Source organism: Nanorana parkeri, unplaced genomic scaffold (assembly GCF_000935625.1).
Source record: "Nanorana parkeri isolate BGI_ZX_2015 unplaced genomic scaffold, ASM93562v1 scaffold1260, whole genome shotgun sequence".
Classification (NCBI taxonomy): domain Eukaryota; kingdom Metazoa; phylum Chordata; class Amphibia; order Anura; family Dicroglossidae; genus Nanorana; species Nanorana parkeri.
Window position 1 is genome coordinate 240890 of NW_017307528.1, and position 15240 is coordinate 256129.

The 15240-nt window shown below is 42.3% G+C and overlaps 1 protein-coding gene across 1 annotated transcript in view; it reads right to left on the reverse strand.

Moving 5' to 3' along the window:
- Positions 1-6039: 6039 nt before the first annotated feature.
- Positions 6040-15240, reverse strand: part of CHRM4 (cholinergic receptor muscarinic 4) — a 66468-nt gene continuing 57267 nt past the window's right edge. The window contains exon 2 of the mRNA XM_018568899.1: positions 6040-8276. Coding sequence (XP_018424401.1) covers positions 6778-8276 — 1499 coding nt within the window. The 3' untranslated portion in view covers positions 6040-6777. The remainder of the gene's footprint in view (positions 8277-15240) is intronic.

A 15240-nucleotide genomic window follows, 5' to 3' on the forward strand; every position in this document is an offset into this window, starting at 1 on the left:
CAGACTGCACCCCCCCTTGCGACGCCACTGTGAACAGCATAGAACCATAACTCCCAATTTTCTGAGATGGGAAAGGGGGACACTTTTTGATGCAACGGATATAGACATAGATAGAAGATAGGATTGTTTTACTTCCGGTTCATCTCACAGGAAGTGACAAGGATACCACATTCCTAGCAAGATCAACCGGTATTTTTCTAAAAAGTTTCTTAGCCCGAAAAATTAAAACGAATGCAGCCACCACATCTAATGTCTGGTAAACTGCAATATATAACATTTTTGTTCTTGGGTTTAATTATCCTTTAAGATTGCATTTTATGAATGCTCGAAAACTATATTTGAACCATTAAAAATGACACTGATATGACTAATAGGATTTGTATGCATGTACATGAGTCAGAAGATGCTTGGGAGCTCAGTAACACTTAGAGGATTTCATAAAGAATTTGCAGAGTCATTTGTCATGTGACATTGCATGAGAATGGAGGCCAAAATTAATGTTGTGATAATATTGTCTTTACAGATCGAATGTAATTTCAAGTAAATGCCACATTATGGCCACTAGATGGAGCTGAGAAGCATAGGAAAGAAGTATTTGAGTCATTTACCCCTGAGCTCCATCTATTGGTCATAATGTGGTATTTACCTGAAATGACATTCAATCTGGAACAATAAATGTGCTCATAACATTTGTTTTTGCCTCCATTCACACAGAATGTGCATACAATTTCACAGGGCGAATGTCTCTGCAAGTTGTTGATAAATACACCCTTGTGTGATAGGATTTCCACCGAAAACGTAGGCTTTAGCTTGAGGGCCTGTTCACACGATGTCCGTTTTGTGTGCTGACCGGCTCCGTACGCTGCTGCACTCAAAATGCATCCCAATGTATCCGTATGTGTTTTATGGGCTCCAGTTCTCACGTGCGCAGTCCGTTCAGCTTACGACAGAAAAAATACTGCATGTCACATTTTGTCAGGTCCGGAAACGGTCAGGAAACGCAAACGCGTCCAAAACGCGGCAAAAACATGGCAAAAACGCACTACATCAGTCTGCAGATCCGCACCTAATCAGGACCTGATCAGGACCTGATATCATGTGAACAGGCCCTCAAAAAGGACACTGTCACATTGCCTACAAATGTGCGTATTTACATTTCAGTTTTTAGCAAGCCTGTCACTGGCGAGTTTTCCTCAGTGTCAGAATCAGTTGCGTGACATGGCCCCCACGCTCAAAGCACTAAGCGTTATCACAAGGATAACTATCTTTATTTTTTAGTCATGTGACTGTAATTTTCAAATATAATTGGACTCAATTTAAAAAAAACTGTCCCTTGTTTTGGAAATGAGTATCCTAACCTGGTGTGTTGGCTGTTCGTGTTGAGACTCTTGTGACTCAGGAATGCCATTGGTTGACAGTGAGTGAGCTGAAACATTCCAATCAGTCACCGACACACCCAACACTCATTAAGAGCAACTATATTGATGTTTCTGAGCTATTGCTTGTTGAAGGAGTCCTTAAGTGCCTCCTGAATCTCATTATCTCTATGTGATCAATAAAGTTGTTCTTGATGAGTGTTGGTGACAGGATCATGACGGCTTGTCATTGGCTCGACTGGATCTTGACTGCTTGTCATTGGACTGGATCATGATGGCGTCATCCATCCACCACTGTGGGTCACTTAGCTGTGTGGCATGCACATGTAGTGTTATCCCATGTAATGATGAAACATCTTCTACAGTGAGCGTGTCCTTTATATACGGAATGAATGCAATTTAAATTAGCTTCCAATGCCTTCCATTCTATAGAAAACCCTAACCGAAAATTATGAATAAATGAGCACACACAGCTAGATGACACCTAAACCATGATCATGGGGCTATTGGTGAAAACCCTTAAAATGCACCCCATCACTCTAGTCAAATTCTCATAAAGACACTGGTACCATGAGTGCTTCTGTGGTACTGGCTGCAGCTTTGTAAAGCAAGAGGAGCTGTGAAGGCAAGCAGATGTTTATGTGTGGAGCAGCGGCGTACAAACAGGTAATCGTAAAAGTACAATTGTTATTGCAACCATGCAGTACTGAGACAAAGTCTTATACCACCCAAGGCGAAAAGGCCAAAGTATGCCCCCTTCCCCATATGGGCTACTTGAGCAGCATAGGTTGCAGGTCCTGCTGAAGCACCAAAGGCTCCTGACTCCTCTGCCTACCCCTCGGCCTGATCCTGCAACCATGGCAATCTTTGTTTTTATAACGAGATTTCCAAGTACCAACATAGAAGAGTACGTCAATGGTAATTCCCTAACACAAGCTTGTTATTACCATATATAGGGCATCTTTATAGGAAAACCAGATCTATGGCAAACATGGATGGTTTCAAATCAGGGTCCATGTTGAAAATATAACTCCAACTTAACCCTTTTTTGTTGTTATTTTGGATAGAGTAGAGAAGGGTAAGAACCACTGCTGCCTGCAGCCTCACATGCTGTCCTGGTGACAACATGGTCGCTTAGAGTGTAGACATATATTGAATGGGCACCAGACCAAATGACTGAAGTACTCTCAGAGTGGCATGGCTGCTCTGCTGCAAAGCACAATGTTTGCAGTGTGTCTGCCACCCCCTTTCCAGCCAGAACATCCCTCCCAAGTTGCTAAGAGCCAGATGGGAAGATGTGTATTTCCCTTACACATCTCCCCACCCTGCTCTTAAAAACCTGGAACACTCTGGCTGGCGTCCTACCTACCAATTACATCAGTGGTAGATGGGACACCATCCAGAGCATACCCCCTCCACCCCCGCCAGCCAGAGCATCAATCCAATCCCCCTCTCACACCCCGCCTCAGGCGGCAAAAAGTCTAGGGACACCACACGTGGCCTGCATTTTATGAATGTGCCACAGAATGCCAGGCAGCAGTGTGAATTGGATAGTGTTATCTGGTATAAAGAAGCCTCTAAGCTTTAATACTGACCGATTTGCTTTAAATGGTCTGAATTATTTATGCTTTCTTGCCATGATCCATGAGACTGATTACTTGGACCATTACAATTCCTTAAGGAGTCACGAAAGATGTAGCTGGATTGAATGATAACCAACACAACACAAACAGTTGAGAGAAACCACTTGTTTAATGACCGTAACATATTTCGCACTCAGCATGTGCTTTACCCTTGTCACTGTCAGGTAGGCAACACTGAAGATTTGACACTGTCTGTAGCCAGAATCATGCAGATACAAAGACAGTATTAATAAATATTTATCACTCTATAAAAAAATATCCAAAAGTCCATCTTTGTGGCAATATCCGCTACATAAGAACAAATGCTGTGATTTTGGCACGGGCCAAAATGGAACCATGGCTCCTTGTTTTGGTGTATCATTGGTGTCCTTACCGGGCTTGCTGTTAGGTGCAACACCTATCAAATGACAGCACATGGTTTGCTGTAAAGAAGGAGGGTCCTGAAGGCTGACACCAACTTTTTAAAAAGTTATAGAGCAGCGCTTCTCTACCGTACTGCATTAAAACTCCAATTCAGCTGAAGGAGATCTGAAGCCTCATTTTTATTCATGCTCAGTCTACAGTTCTTGGCTGAAAGCTAGATTCCAAAAAGTGAATGTATTACCTTTTCTGTGATGGTCTTACTAACCAGCACCACCACTGTCGGAATGCATGAATATTCGGTTATTAACTTTTGTTGAGTGAATCGGCCGAAATTCTAACAGTGTATGGACAACTAAAAAGGGAAACTCCAATTTAAAAATGAAAAAAACAAAAATTGCATATGTAAATGCTACACAAGCCATTTAATGTAATGTTATTGAAAATGACCTTTATATTTACAACTGCATCTGCTGTAATTTTATAAAACTGTCCAAAAAATTAAAGGGTTTCTAAACCCTCCGGCCTTTCTGCATATATCTACTGCTAGCAAGCAGAAGATATATGCAAAAAGTAAAAAAAACACACAAAAAAACGCTTTAAAATCGGTTTAAATTTACCGCTGTCTTCGCTGCGCGCTCCCGTACGAAAATCCGAAACTGCTCGGGTGGTCGCAAAGCATCTTGGGGCAGGCGCATGTGCAGTTCGGATTTTCGGTCGGGAGACAAGGAGAGACGCAAGGTAAGTCTATGGACGCGTGCACCCGCATGCGTACACCGTGGGACAGGAAGTGCCAGAGGAGTCAGCACTGGATCGGGGACCCGCCACAGCGCTAGAGAGAAGGCTGAAAAGGACAGGAAAGAAGAGGAAGATCGGATTAAGAGACATCATTTAAGGTAAGTGTTTTACTTAACATTGGGGGGAGGGGGAAATTTTTTTGACTTTAATGTCATTTTAAATGCAATATGGCAACCTGGAAGTGTTGTGTACACAGTTGGTGTACCGAACTCCCGCAGAAATGTCATTTCCTGCTTCTGTGTTTGGCTCACTGATTTTGACAGGCACCTGCACTAAGATACAAGTATAATTTTAGGCATCCCTTGCAATAGGAATTTCATTTTTGGTGAGAAACTTCCTGAGGCTTAATTACTACTAAAGGGATGCCGACACTGCAACTTTCCTCGCTACAACACAGAGGGTCCACCAGATGAGTGTAATGAACCCAGACCCTCCCATACAGGGATCAGTCTGGAGAGGACATGCTGCAACAAACTGCTAATTCTTAAGAACAGAAACAGGTAGGAACATGCAACGAAGTTTGTTAAAATCCTGGCAATGTACATTTATCACCCAGAGGGGATTGATTTGTTTTCTCTGTAAAAGTGGAATTACTCACAACTTAACATCCTGCAGCACTAACGAGATATATGCCACGAAGGCACACTGTACTGGAGTAACCCTCAAATGATACCTTCAAATTAAAAAAATAATGATAAATGAATGAACAAATGTGTTCAGTGTTCACACTTGCTTCCCTCCTTCTTTACTGCACCATGCTTATCATGACATTACAGATGTGCTCTAAGTTGCTCTAAGCTTGCCTCAGGTCACCAGAGAAATAATAATCTAGTGCTATTTTTTATCTTTTGTCCTAAAAAAATAGAATGCTCCATTACCTGAACTAATTCGTGGGGGAAGTTTCTAAAAAACATAGAGGAAGTATTTATTTTACATTTATTAGATGCATGCCTGTTATGACTGTTCCAACAATGGATCTTTTTATGCAAATTTAGCAGCTCTTTGAAATGTTTGACCTCAAATAAAAGATTTATATGTGGCTTGGGGTATACTTTCCACATACATGATAGCACAATTACTCATAAGCACAATTACTCATAAGCTATTATTTTAAAATACTGATCCAAAGATCTAACAATGGATTGTTTTGTTTCATGAGGACGTAAATCCCAAACCTGAACTATATCCTTACTAAATAATTATGACCCTTGTGACCTGAAGTTCACCCATAGTGTGGCCAACAGGAAGCACCCTTTAAAGGAGAACTATGGGGTTAGGGCTTTTCCCCATAGTTCTCCTTAGGGTAATGGGAGGACACAAACTAGCGTCCTCCCGTCACCCTAAGCTCAGTATAGTATATTGAGACGCCGCAGCTGAAGCGGATCCCGATAATTACGTCTGGATCCGCCCAGCTACGTGAGTGACAGCTGGCTCTGCGTATCTAGAGGCAGAGCCAGCTGTACCCGCCCCCTCCCCCGTCCGTTCCGTCAGTCAGCGCTGGAGGATCTGAGCGGGGGAATCCAGCCCCTCCCCTCTCAAGGCAGAGAGCCGTGACAGGATCGAGAGGTGAGCGAACGCCGGTATGTGTTCGCTCACTTCCTGATCTACTGAGCCGACCTGTGACAGTTTCATTGTCACAGGTAGGCTAGAACTATAAGGATGAGTGAAAAGCACTCACCTCATAGTTCTTTAATTTTCATACATTTTCTCATGGGGTGCTCTAACTGGACCACCTTGTCAAAGTAAATTTTTTTGGGAATAAGCTAAAGTGGAATGAAAAAAATAATAATATATAAATCTGTTGTAAGGACAACACATCAACCATGACATCCTAGGAGGACTCAAAAGAGGTTTCAGCTACTATATAATGCCCAGCAGCTGGTTTTGGAACTGCTTGCACCAAAATATTAGACCTTCTCAAAGGTCAATCCAAATGGAAAATGAATTGTGGGTAGTTGTGAAAGACAGAAATTGCTGTAGGCTGATTTTGATGTCACACCAAGGACTGGACCAGTGGTGACCTGCAGAATAGGTAAAGACAGTAGATAACATTGGTATACAGAAGATACTTGGTAGGGGGTGTAACAGGTTGTTTAAAACCATTACTACAGAAATGTTCTAAGTGCAGGAAGAAAGTCTGTACAGCAGAGCACTGTTTGGTTTACTAATGCTCTGCACAACTGTAACAGCATTGATATAACATGCTTTGCAAGATGATCTAAAGAAGGTCCACAACAAGGCCACCCAACTGGTGACTGTTCATGATATTTTGTTTGCCTGCTAATCTTCCAGTTAGTACTACAACATGTGTATAGTTCTTTGTTTAAGACAAGGTACATCCCATTTCAAGTCAAAACTGTTTTAGTCTTTAGGTTAACTTAAATGGTGTCCTCCAAAACAGAACTTTCTTTTAAACAGAGTGCTGATTGCATTAGATTGATATATATCTGCAATGCTCCTGCTGAACCAGAAAATTTCCTTTGTACAGTTTTCCATGAGTCACTCTAAACTTTTGCTCAGGAAAGACTCTAAATTCCATTTAAATTTTGTTTTTCATCATAAAAATGGAAGCCAGTGCTCCCAAAGTAAGTTCCTTAAGCCTATCTGGCTACACCAATGTTCTTGTATTGACACATGAGGAGATGTTTAAATGTCTTTTTGAAAGTGGCATTGCACAGAGCGTAGCATGCTGGGTTTATTGTGCTGTTCACGTAGCAGAGCCAATATCCTATGTACCACATTGTTTCGGGAATGCAAGTCTCACAAAATGTGTTTATGAGGACCATGACATTGTAAGGTGTCCATGTGATGATGAAGGCTAGTAGAATGGCAAAGATGGTCCTGGTAACTTTCTTCTCCCTAGCTGCCATCTGCCGTTTCTTCCTCACCTGATTGCGGGCAATGCTTGCAAACTTCCGTGCCACATTGCCGGGACCAGTATTTGGCAAGCCAGAATCTTTGTGCAGAGGAATTGAGCATTCAGGCACAATCTCTATGGCTGTTATGCACTCGTTGCCTGTCTGCTTGGTGACAATCTTGATTTTTGACCACTTTGAAGCAGCATTCACTCTTGGGTGCAAAGACTGCATGCTCTGAGTGGGCGCCAAGACAACACCTGAAGATGCATTACTCAACTGCTTCTCCTGAGGATTATTGGTCATGCTGGCTGTGCTTGATTCATTCGAGGTCTCTTTCTCTTCCACTGACTGAAGGTTGGTCAGTGACTTCTCTATTTTCCCATTTCTCACTCCATTCTCCTCTTCTGGTTTTGCTTCCAAAGGCTCTGGTTTGGGAGGACTCTTGGTCTGTTTTATAAGAGGACTTTTCATAGAGCTAATGGGTTTCTTCTTCTCTTTTTTAACATCTGGACAGTGCCTGCGGACCCTGCTCCTGCTAGCTAATGAAATATGAATATACAATATGGTCATGATGACCACAGGAAGGTAGAAGGCTGCGATGGCGGTTCCAAAAGTGACTGCAGGGTTGGAAAGAAACTGGATGTAGCATTCATCATCCTTCACCGTCCTCTCACCCACAATGAATTGCCAGAATAGTATGGCAGGTGCCCAGAGGGCAAAGGAAAGGAGCCAGGCAGCTGCAATCATCAGACCTGCCATCTTGGTGGTTCTTCGAGCGGGATAAGTCAGTGGTTTGGTAACGCAGAAATACCGATCAAAGCTGATGATCAGGAGGTTCATTACAGAAGCATTGCTGACCACATAGTCTAGAGCCAGCCACAAATCGCACACAATGGGACCAAGAGGCCAGTAGCCCTTAATAATGTACACAGAGTAGAGGTTCATGGAGAAAACACCAATAATGAGGTCAGCACAGGCCAAGCTGAAGAGAAAATAATTGTTCACTGTCTGCAACTGTCGATTGACCTTGATGGAAAGCATGACCAAAATGTTTCCCACCACGGTGACTAAGCTAAGCGAGCCCGTCACTGTGGCAATGAAAATTATCTCCATTGTTTGGTACTGGCTTCTAGCATCCATCGTATTATTTGGACTTTGCGTATCAACGCTTGTTGTGTTCAGCCATGAGGTGTTTTCCATTGTAGTCGGCCAGTAAGATGTAGAGAGATTGTTGAAAATATCTGCAAAGAAGAAAGAGGAGAAAGGGAAAAAGTTTTAAAAATTGTCACAAACATTGTCACCTAGATAATTCAACACACAGTATAATGCCACCAAACTCGTCTAAAATGTTGTTGAAGGTCAGACATGTTTTTTTGGTCCTTGCCTAATGACTTTCAAAGATGACAGCGACTAGCATCTTAGGCCATTGTTATTAGTTAATTAGTGTGCCATTTTAATGAGCTTGACAGTTCCTCTGGTCCCAATTCACAGAAGTTGCTCTATTTCTGTACAAAGTGCCGCTGTTCAGGGAGCTTTTGCAATGCTCTCATTGAACCATATTTTAGACTCGAGAAAGTTTCTGAAATCACGGTCTGCTCTGTAAGAAAAAATAAAGGTAACTGTCTACTTCTTATGGTAATTAGTATAATTATAATCAACTTTAACACAATGCACTGGTACACTTCTGAGTGATATAATACCCACGCCGTACCAAGGAGAAAAAAAAACACATGTACCACACAAATGTACTGGAAAAAAGGGGCAACCGAGTATGACCAAGAACAGTGTGGGCGACCAGTAGGGGTGAAATGACAACCTTCTAATCCCAAGGGGTTTAAGTTAACATGCCTTTGAGGGTTCAGATGGTGACATCAGGAAGGGAATCAGTTATTTCTATAATCTGTAAGCGTACTGTTTGGAGACTCCCAGGCTAAGTACTGCAGTATAGCAGTTCTGGATCCTAAACCCTATCTAATACCCTGGTAGCTGCTATACCCCTTGTACCAATAACATTCCTTCCAAACATTCCTAATTTAAAGGTCAAATTCCTATTTACAGGTCCTAAAAAAAGACTGTAGCTGAAATACTGGGTGTATTTTGTCCACAAAATTGTCAACTTAGAGCAGGTTTCAAGTTCAGCTTCACCCAAAACTGATATTTACATACCCTGTTTCCCCGAAAATAAGACCTACCACGAAAGTAAGACCTAACACTATTTTTCAAGATTCCTGTAATATAAGACCTAGTGTGGTTTTTGGGGGTAAAAAAAAATATAAGACAGTGTCTTATTTTCGGGGAAACACGGTATTAGGGAGTTACTGATGCACTACATTACCAGTAGTAGCTTCTTATACTTCTGTGACTCAAGTAGAGAGATTTTCCCATAGCAGTTTCTACTCCCACCCACTCTAATAAGGCCATAATACAGGTGACCTCAACAATTTATTTGTTTACATCAACTTATTGATAAGACCATTATTTAGCATCATGATGGCCATGGTAATTGCCTGGAACTGGGGATTCTAGCAGATAAACTGTTATGTAGATCTCATTCCAGTCCTGACCGTAGAGTCCCTAATGAATCATGGTGGGTGCTGCAGTGATGAGCGGATGGTTCCGCGTTAAGAGCAATGAAAAGAAGAATCACTGGGCACTCTGACAGTGATGTGTCCAGTGAATATATCCTTTATTGACGCATGTTCAAATGTTCTGAATCTCACCACCAAGGTCCCTTTGAGATATGAAAAGCTGTAAGGTAATTCAATTTGCCAAAAGACAAGCAAAATAAAGTACTGCTTTTCCTTAGGCACTTTCTCTTTGCTTTGGGGGAAGCAAAGTGACATTGTGAGTTACTCTCTTTTCTCTCCTATGTGACCGCACTGATTCTTGGCGATTAGTTACTTACATTGGTGTGGGGAGAGACCTCAAGCCTGTGTAAGCAGCTTGGAGCTTCCACAAGGTTTTGTCTCCTTTCTCTCAGCATTGACAGTGATAATGGAGGAGCAAATGGAAAGTAAGTAGCAAGAGCTGTAGGCACAGTTAATGTTAAAGAGACCCTGACATGTGGAGTGTTTCAAACCCTAATGTGATGACTGAATCCCAGGCCATAGTGTCAGGCCAAGTTTTGGTGCTTCTCGATAGCATTGGAGCTTTCTCCTCCTTTCCCACCACCTGCACATTTTGATTGTCCAGTGAGACTGCCCTTTATAATGATGGGCCAATACAGCTGCGTGAGAGTGGGATATAGCAGCACTCTCTAACCCTCATTGTGTCAGAAGCTTGGCATTCAGACGTGTTTGGGAGGCTTTTGCATGTATGCGCATGCATCTCTAGGTGCCTAGACTTTATACATACAAAACTTATTTTATTTCCACTATGACATATTCTATTTTTTCTGTTTGCTGCTACATGCTAATACTACATGTTGCTTTACGGTTTATGGTGGTGCCAAGTTACTAATTAAATTGTATATTTGTGGGAGTGCCATTGTCATCATGGGCCTCAACCTTCACTTTCTTGAGATCTCAAACCCAGGGCTGCCGAGAAACTAAAACACTTATGTCAACTGGAGGAAGGAAAATTGTAGCTATAGCCATAGTTCCCTCTTCTGGAACCAATTCAATGGTACCAATTCTATCATCCTCTATCCTTAGTCTGAAGTATGGACCTCAATAAATAAAATGCATTACTTCTTCTAAAAGTCTTATACTAAACTAACTTGAGAAAACAGTATTAAAAAGTAGTGGTAAAACGAAGCACTTGAGGATTTAAACCAGCGTTTCTCAACCTTTGTACTCTTGAGGAACAATACAAAAAATGTTGAGGTCTTGTTATAGTTTTCTGATCTACAGCTAATGGTACATTAGTGCAACCAGTGAGTTGTAGTTGTAGCAATGCATGAAGGAATAAAATAGCTAAATCTAAAATATTTACCCTCAGACCCACATCTTAGACTATTTACTCTTTGATGAATTATTTAATGGCAACCCATTAGAGGATACCGGCTCCCTCCTCCCCGCACAACCTGGACTCCTCTGCCTCTCTATTTCTCTTTCATCCTTCTACTCTTTTTCTCTTTTCTTTCTTGCTTTCTTTAAGGAGAGCTTGCCCATTGATATTCATTCTACATTTGGCCTAAAAATATGTACGTTTGTCAATGTGATTCCCACGTCCTCCTGCAATTGAAAAGGGATAGATACGCACTGGGGTGTCCCGAGCCTGGGTGACACTTGGAGCGGTTACCGGGGGTCACCCCGCCCACTCACCAAAACATCAGCGCGCACGCGCGGCGATCTTCTTATACTACCCGGCGGGATAAGGTATATCGCCGGGTCCCCTCCTCTCTCTCCTGATACTGTCGGGCGTTCGGTCCATTACCGAGCGCCCGACTTTTCAGAGGGGGGATGACACCAAAATGACTCTGTCATTTTGGTGTCTTACCTCCAATAGTGTCACCCGGGTGCGGGTCCCACCCCCCATGTGACGCCACTGGATACGCACATCCTTACTTTTTATTATTTTTCAATTATACAAAACTTTCTATACTCCTCTATATTTAAACATTAAGAGGTACACACTAATTTTTCTTGAACCTAAAGATTCGAGAGGAGGTCTTGACGATTGTAAACGTTGATGCCTTTGACAATAATGGAAACATTTTTTCTTCTTCAAGGCCCATGATATGTCTATGTCATAATCTGTATTGCTTATTACTGTACACTTTATGTTGACTCTCCGACCATAATACGACTTATCTTCTTTGTATTGTAAAATACCTTTTTTTTTTATTCAATAAAAATTTATTTTCGGAAAAAAAATAATAGCAAAATCTACATTGGAATTCAGTGCAAAACCCGCTAACGAATTGGAAACTGTCTTTCACATTCTATCCTACTCTAAAAAAAATAAAGTGCTTGGGGTTGAAAACTGCTCCAGTTCATTTTCACCAGTTCTTAATCAAAGTCGCTCACATGCTTGGTATATTTGGAAATATGTTTTTCTGACGGCTCCATTTTGCAGATATGCTTTTGTGAGATTACCTAACTTCTTCAGGTCACAGCAGTATTAAACAACAAATCCATGTTGGACTGTGTAAAGCTAGATGTGCGCCATCAAAGGGGAAATGTTGAATGAGAGAAGAATGAGAGCTTGGCAGGGTGTTTCTGCTGCGTGAAGAGAAAAGGTGATAGCGTCTGTCTAATAATGTCCAATAAGATTAGCCTGTGGTGTTAAAGAGCAAGTAAGGGCTTGTTCACACTGGCCGCATGCTACCATGTGTTTTAGCGTATGAGCTATTGTCCGCTGCATGCTGGCGGTGGGACAATGCAAGGCACTGTTTACCTTTTTTTAAAAACTTTATTGATATGTCAAAGTGACATTTAATTAATTCCTATGTACCAATGCACCACAAATGGATGGCGATTAGTAAGTTCCTTTGAGCTATGGCAGCATTAAAAAGTTTAAATATGGCTGCATTTTTCAGCAATGTACTGCAACACACCTGGTGGCAGCATTCCGATGTGAACAGGCAGGGCCGTCCCTCTACCGAGGCAGCCTGAGGTGACTGTTTTAGGCAGCATCTCTTTGGATCGTGTGGGTCACTTTCCGACCAGAGTGTTCCAGGTTACTAAGAGCCCTTAGCAATCGGTAACACTCTGATAGGTGCTCTGCCCAGCTCTCTGACCTCACTGATTGCCACTGGTTACTAGCAACTAGTGACGTCAGTGAGCTGGGCAGGATGCCCGACAGAGGTACCATGCAGCACCCTGCCCACACCAATACCACCTCACCCCTGGGTAACGTGCACTACCATGACCCCCACTTGCTTCCCCGCCCCGTAACGTGCACCGCCAACACCCCCGCCACATTCAACCCCACGGCAACACGTGCCGCCATGGAAAAAAAATGTTGATGACACTACTCAAAATATGTTATTTTATTCTGGAAGGTTTTAATTTGTTGTCACTTACACTTCTTAACAATATTTGCAGCTGTAGTCACAGGAACATTAAGCTGCCTGGTGGCAGTCTTATAGCCTTTACCATGGACGTGCTGGTCTATCATCTTATTTCTGATCTCCTCAGTTTGATTTCTGTGGTCCACGGTCAGTGTGGTGCACACGATGATACCAAACAGCAGAATGACTACTTTTCCCCACAGGCTGATGGAAGACGTGTGTGATACTAATTACAGAAAACAGTATTATCACCAATTATGATCCAATTATTTATAATCTTGTCTAGGGACACCAGCAAATCTGTCCAGACCATTTCAGAATCTCTTTGTAGAATAAGCAATATTGTTACACTTTCTTTGCTTTATTCTGACATACCAAAGGCATGCCGGTATACGTGAGACAAATGCTTTTAATTCCATTACCGTTCAGGAGCAATGAAGCAAAGTTCCAGTGAGCTGTAAGGGTACCAACAAATTTGTCCACCTCTGTACTTTTTGCTAACAGCAGTCCCTCTTCCTCATCTCAGAAATTGGGGGGTATGCTATAGCCAAGAAACAGCTTCTAACTTTCCTGTTCTCTGCTCATTGCTGAAAAATGACAGTTAGATCCAAACTGGTTTCTATGAGCTCGCTATCATGTCATAACAAAGTAAAAAAACACAGAAGCAGCGGCTCCCTTCTGGATAAACGCAATAAAGGTTTCGGACTCGCCAGGCGTTAGGTAACAGGCAGGTATCACGCACAGCGCCATTCTTTAAACAAAGCAGCAGATGGCAGTGTTGTTCTATTATTGGAAGAAGACGCGCACTATACTAGTTATTCACATACTGCATAACTGAGACTATTTCATGTAATTACAAGACTGGAGCTCCCTATTATACATGGTCTGGTCTCCATAGGATATTCACAGATTCGTTCCACCCCAAATCATTTTTTAAAATGTATTTTGATACACGGGGGTCTATTCAGATTGTATCTCTTTTTAGATTGTAAGCTCTCAGAGCCAGGGCCCTCCTTACCCATCTTGTCTTGATTTGTACTGTAACTGTAATGTCTTCCTTATATTGTAAACTGCTGCACAAGCTGTTGGCACTCTATAAATCCTGAATAATAATAATAATAATAATAATTTATTAAGATCAGTTTAAAGCTCAACTCTGGGCACATGACTAAAAAAAAAACCCCCTTGCAGTGGGCACCCCCTGTATTTCAAGGGTCTGGGGGTGCATAGAAAAGGTGTAATACTTATCTTACCTCTCGCTCTGGCAGGCTCCCACCATCTGTGCGACCAGTCCACCCTAACCTCCTTTTAGGGCACTCCTGCCCGCAGTGGCACACTTGGGGAGTTAAACATATCTGGATCACATCGCACTCCTGGCCGAAATAAACCTGTACTCCGCGGGTGGGTGCTGCAGTGACTGTGGATGGTGCCACCAACCATGAAAGAATAAAGTGGTCTCAGGCACTCCAATACCTGTTCTGCCAATTTCTCTTTATTGACATCAAAAGGTCATATCACAACGTGTAGCAACGTTTCGGGATCATACCCAGCCCCTTCATCAGGCACACACAGGGTTAGACTGACAAACTAGTAATGCTTTGCCTGAAGAATTGCTACTTGCGCTTAGGACTCCAGTGAGGGCAGCCAAGAGCCCAATATGGACCCCAACATGAGCTTTATACAGTGATAAAACATGACCACTGTTTCAGCACTCATGTTGGGGTCCATATTGGGCTCTTGGCTGCACTCATTGGATTCCTATGTGCAAGTAGCAATTCTTCAGGCAAAGCTCCCTGGGAACTCTATGCAAATAAGCCTCTCCACATAGAGAAATGATTGGCACCTTAGACAAGGGAGACAATATGTTCTTCTACATGATGTTGTTGTCGCAGTGCAATTATGTACTCAGGAGTTGCTGACTAAGAAGCTTTTTTGCATTGGATTCCCAAGTGACACTGTCTGCAGTCTGTACTTCTCCACTAAAGTCACCACATCGATCAAAGACCTGCAATGATGAGATGCTTTAAAAGCTGAACACCGGGCGCAAAAACTTTCAATGAAAAAATCCCTAATAGCCCCACAGGGTAAAAAATACACTTTAACCCCAGATATTAACTTGTATCATTGACAGCATCACTGTGCTGTACATAGCCTGTGCAGAGCGAGGGATAAGGTATGTAAAAAGTGCTTTTTACTGGCAGCCTAGGCAAAAATTAGAATCTAATCCTTGCAGTGTGGAGCGGGGCAGG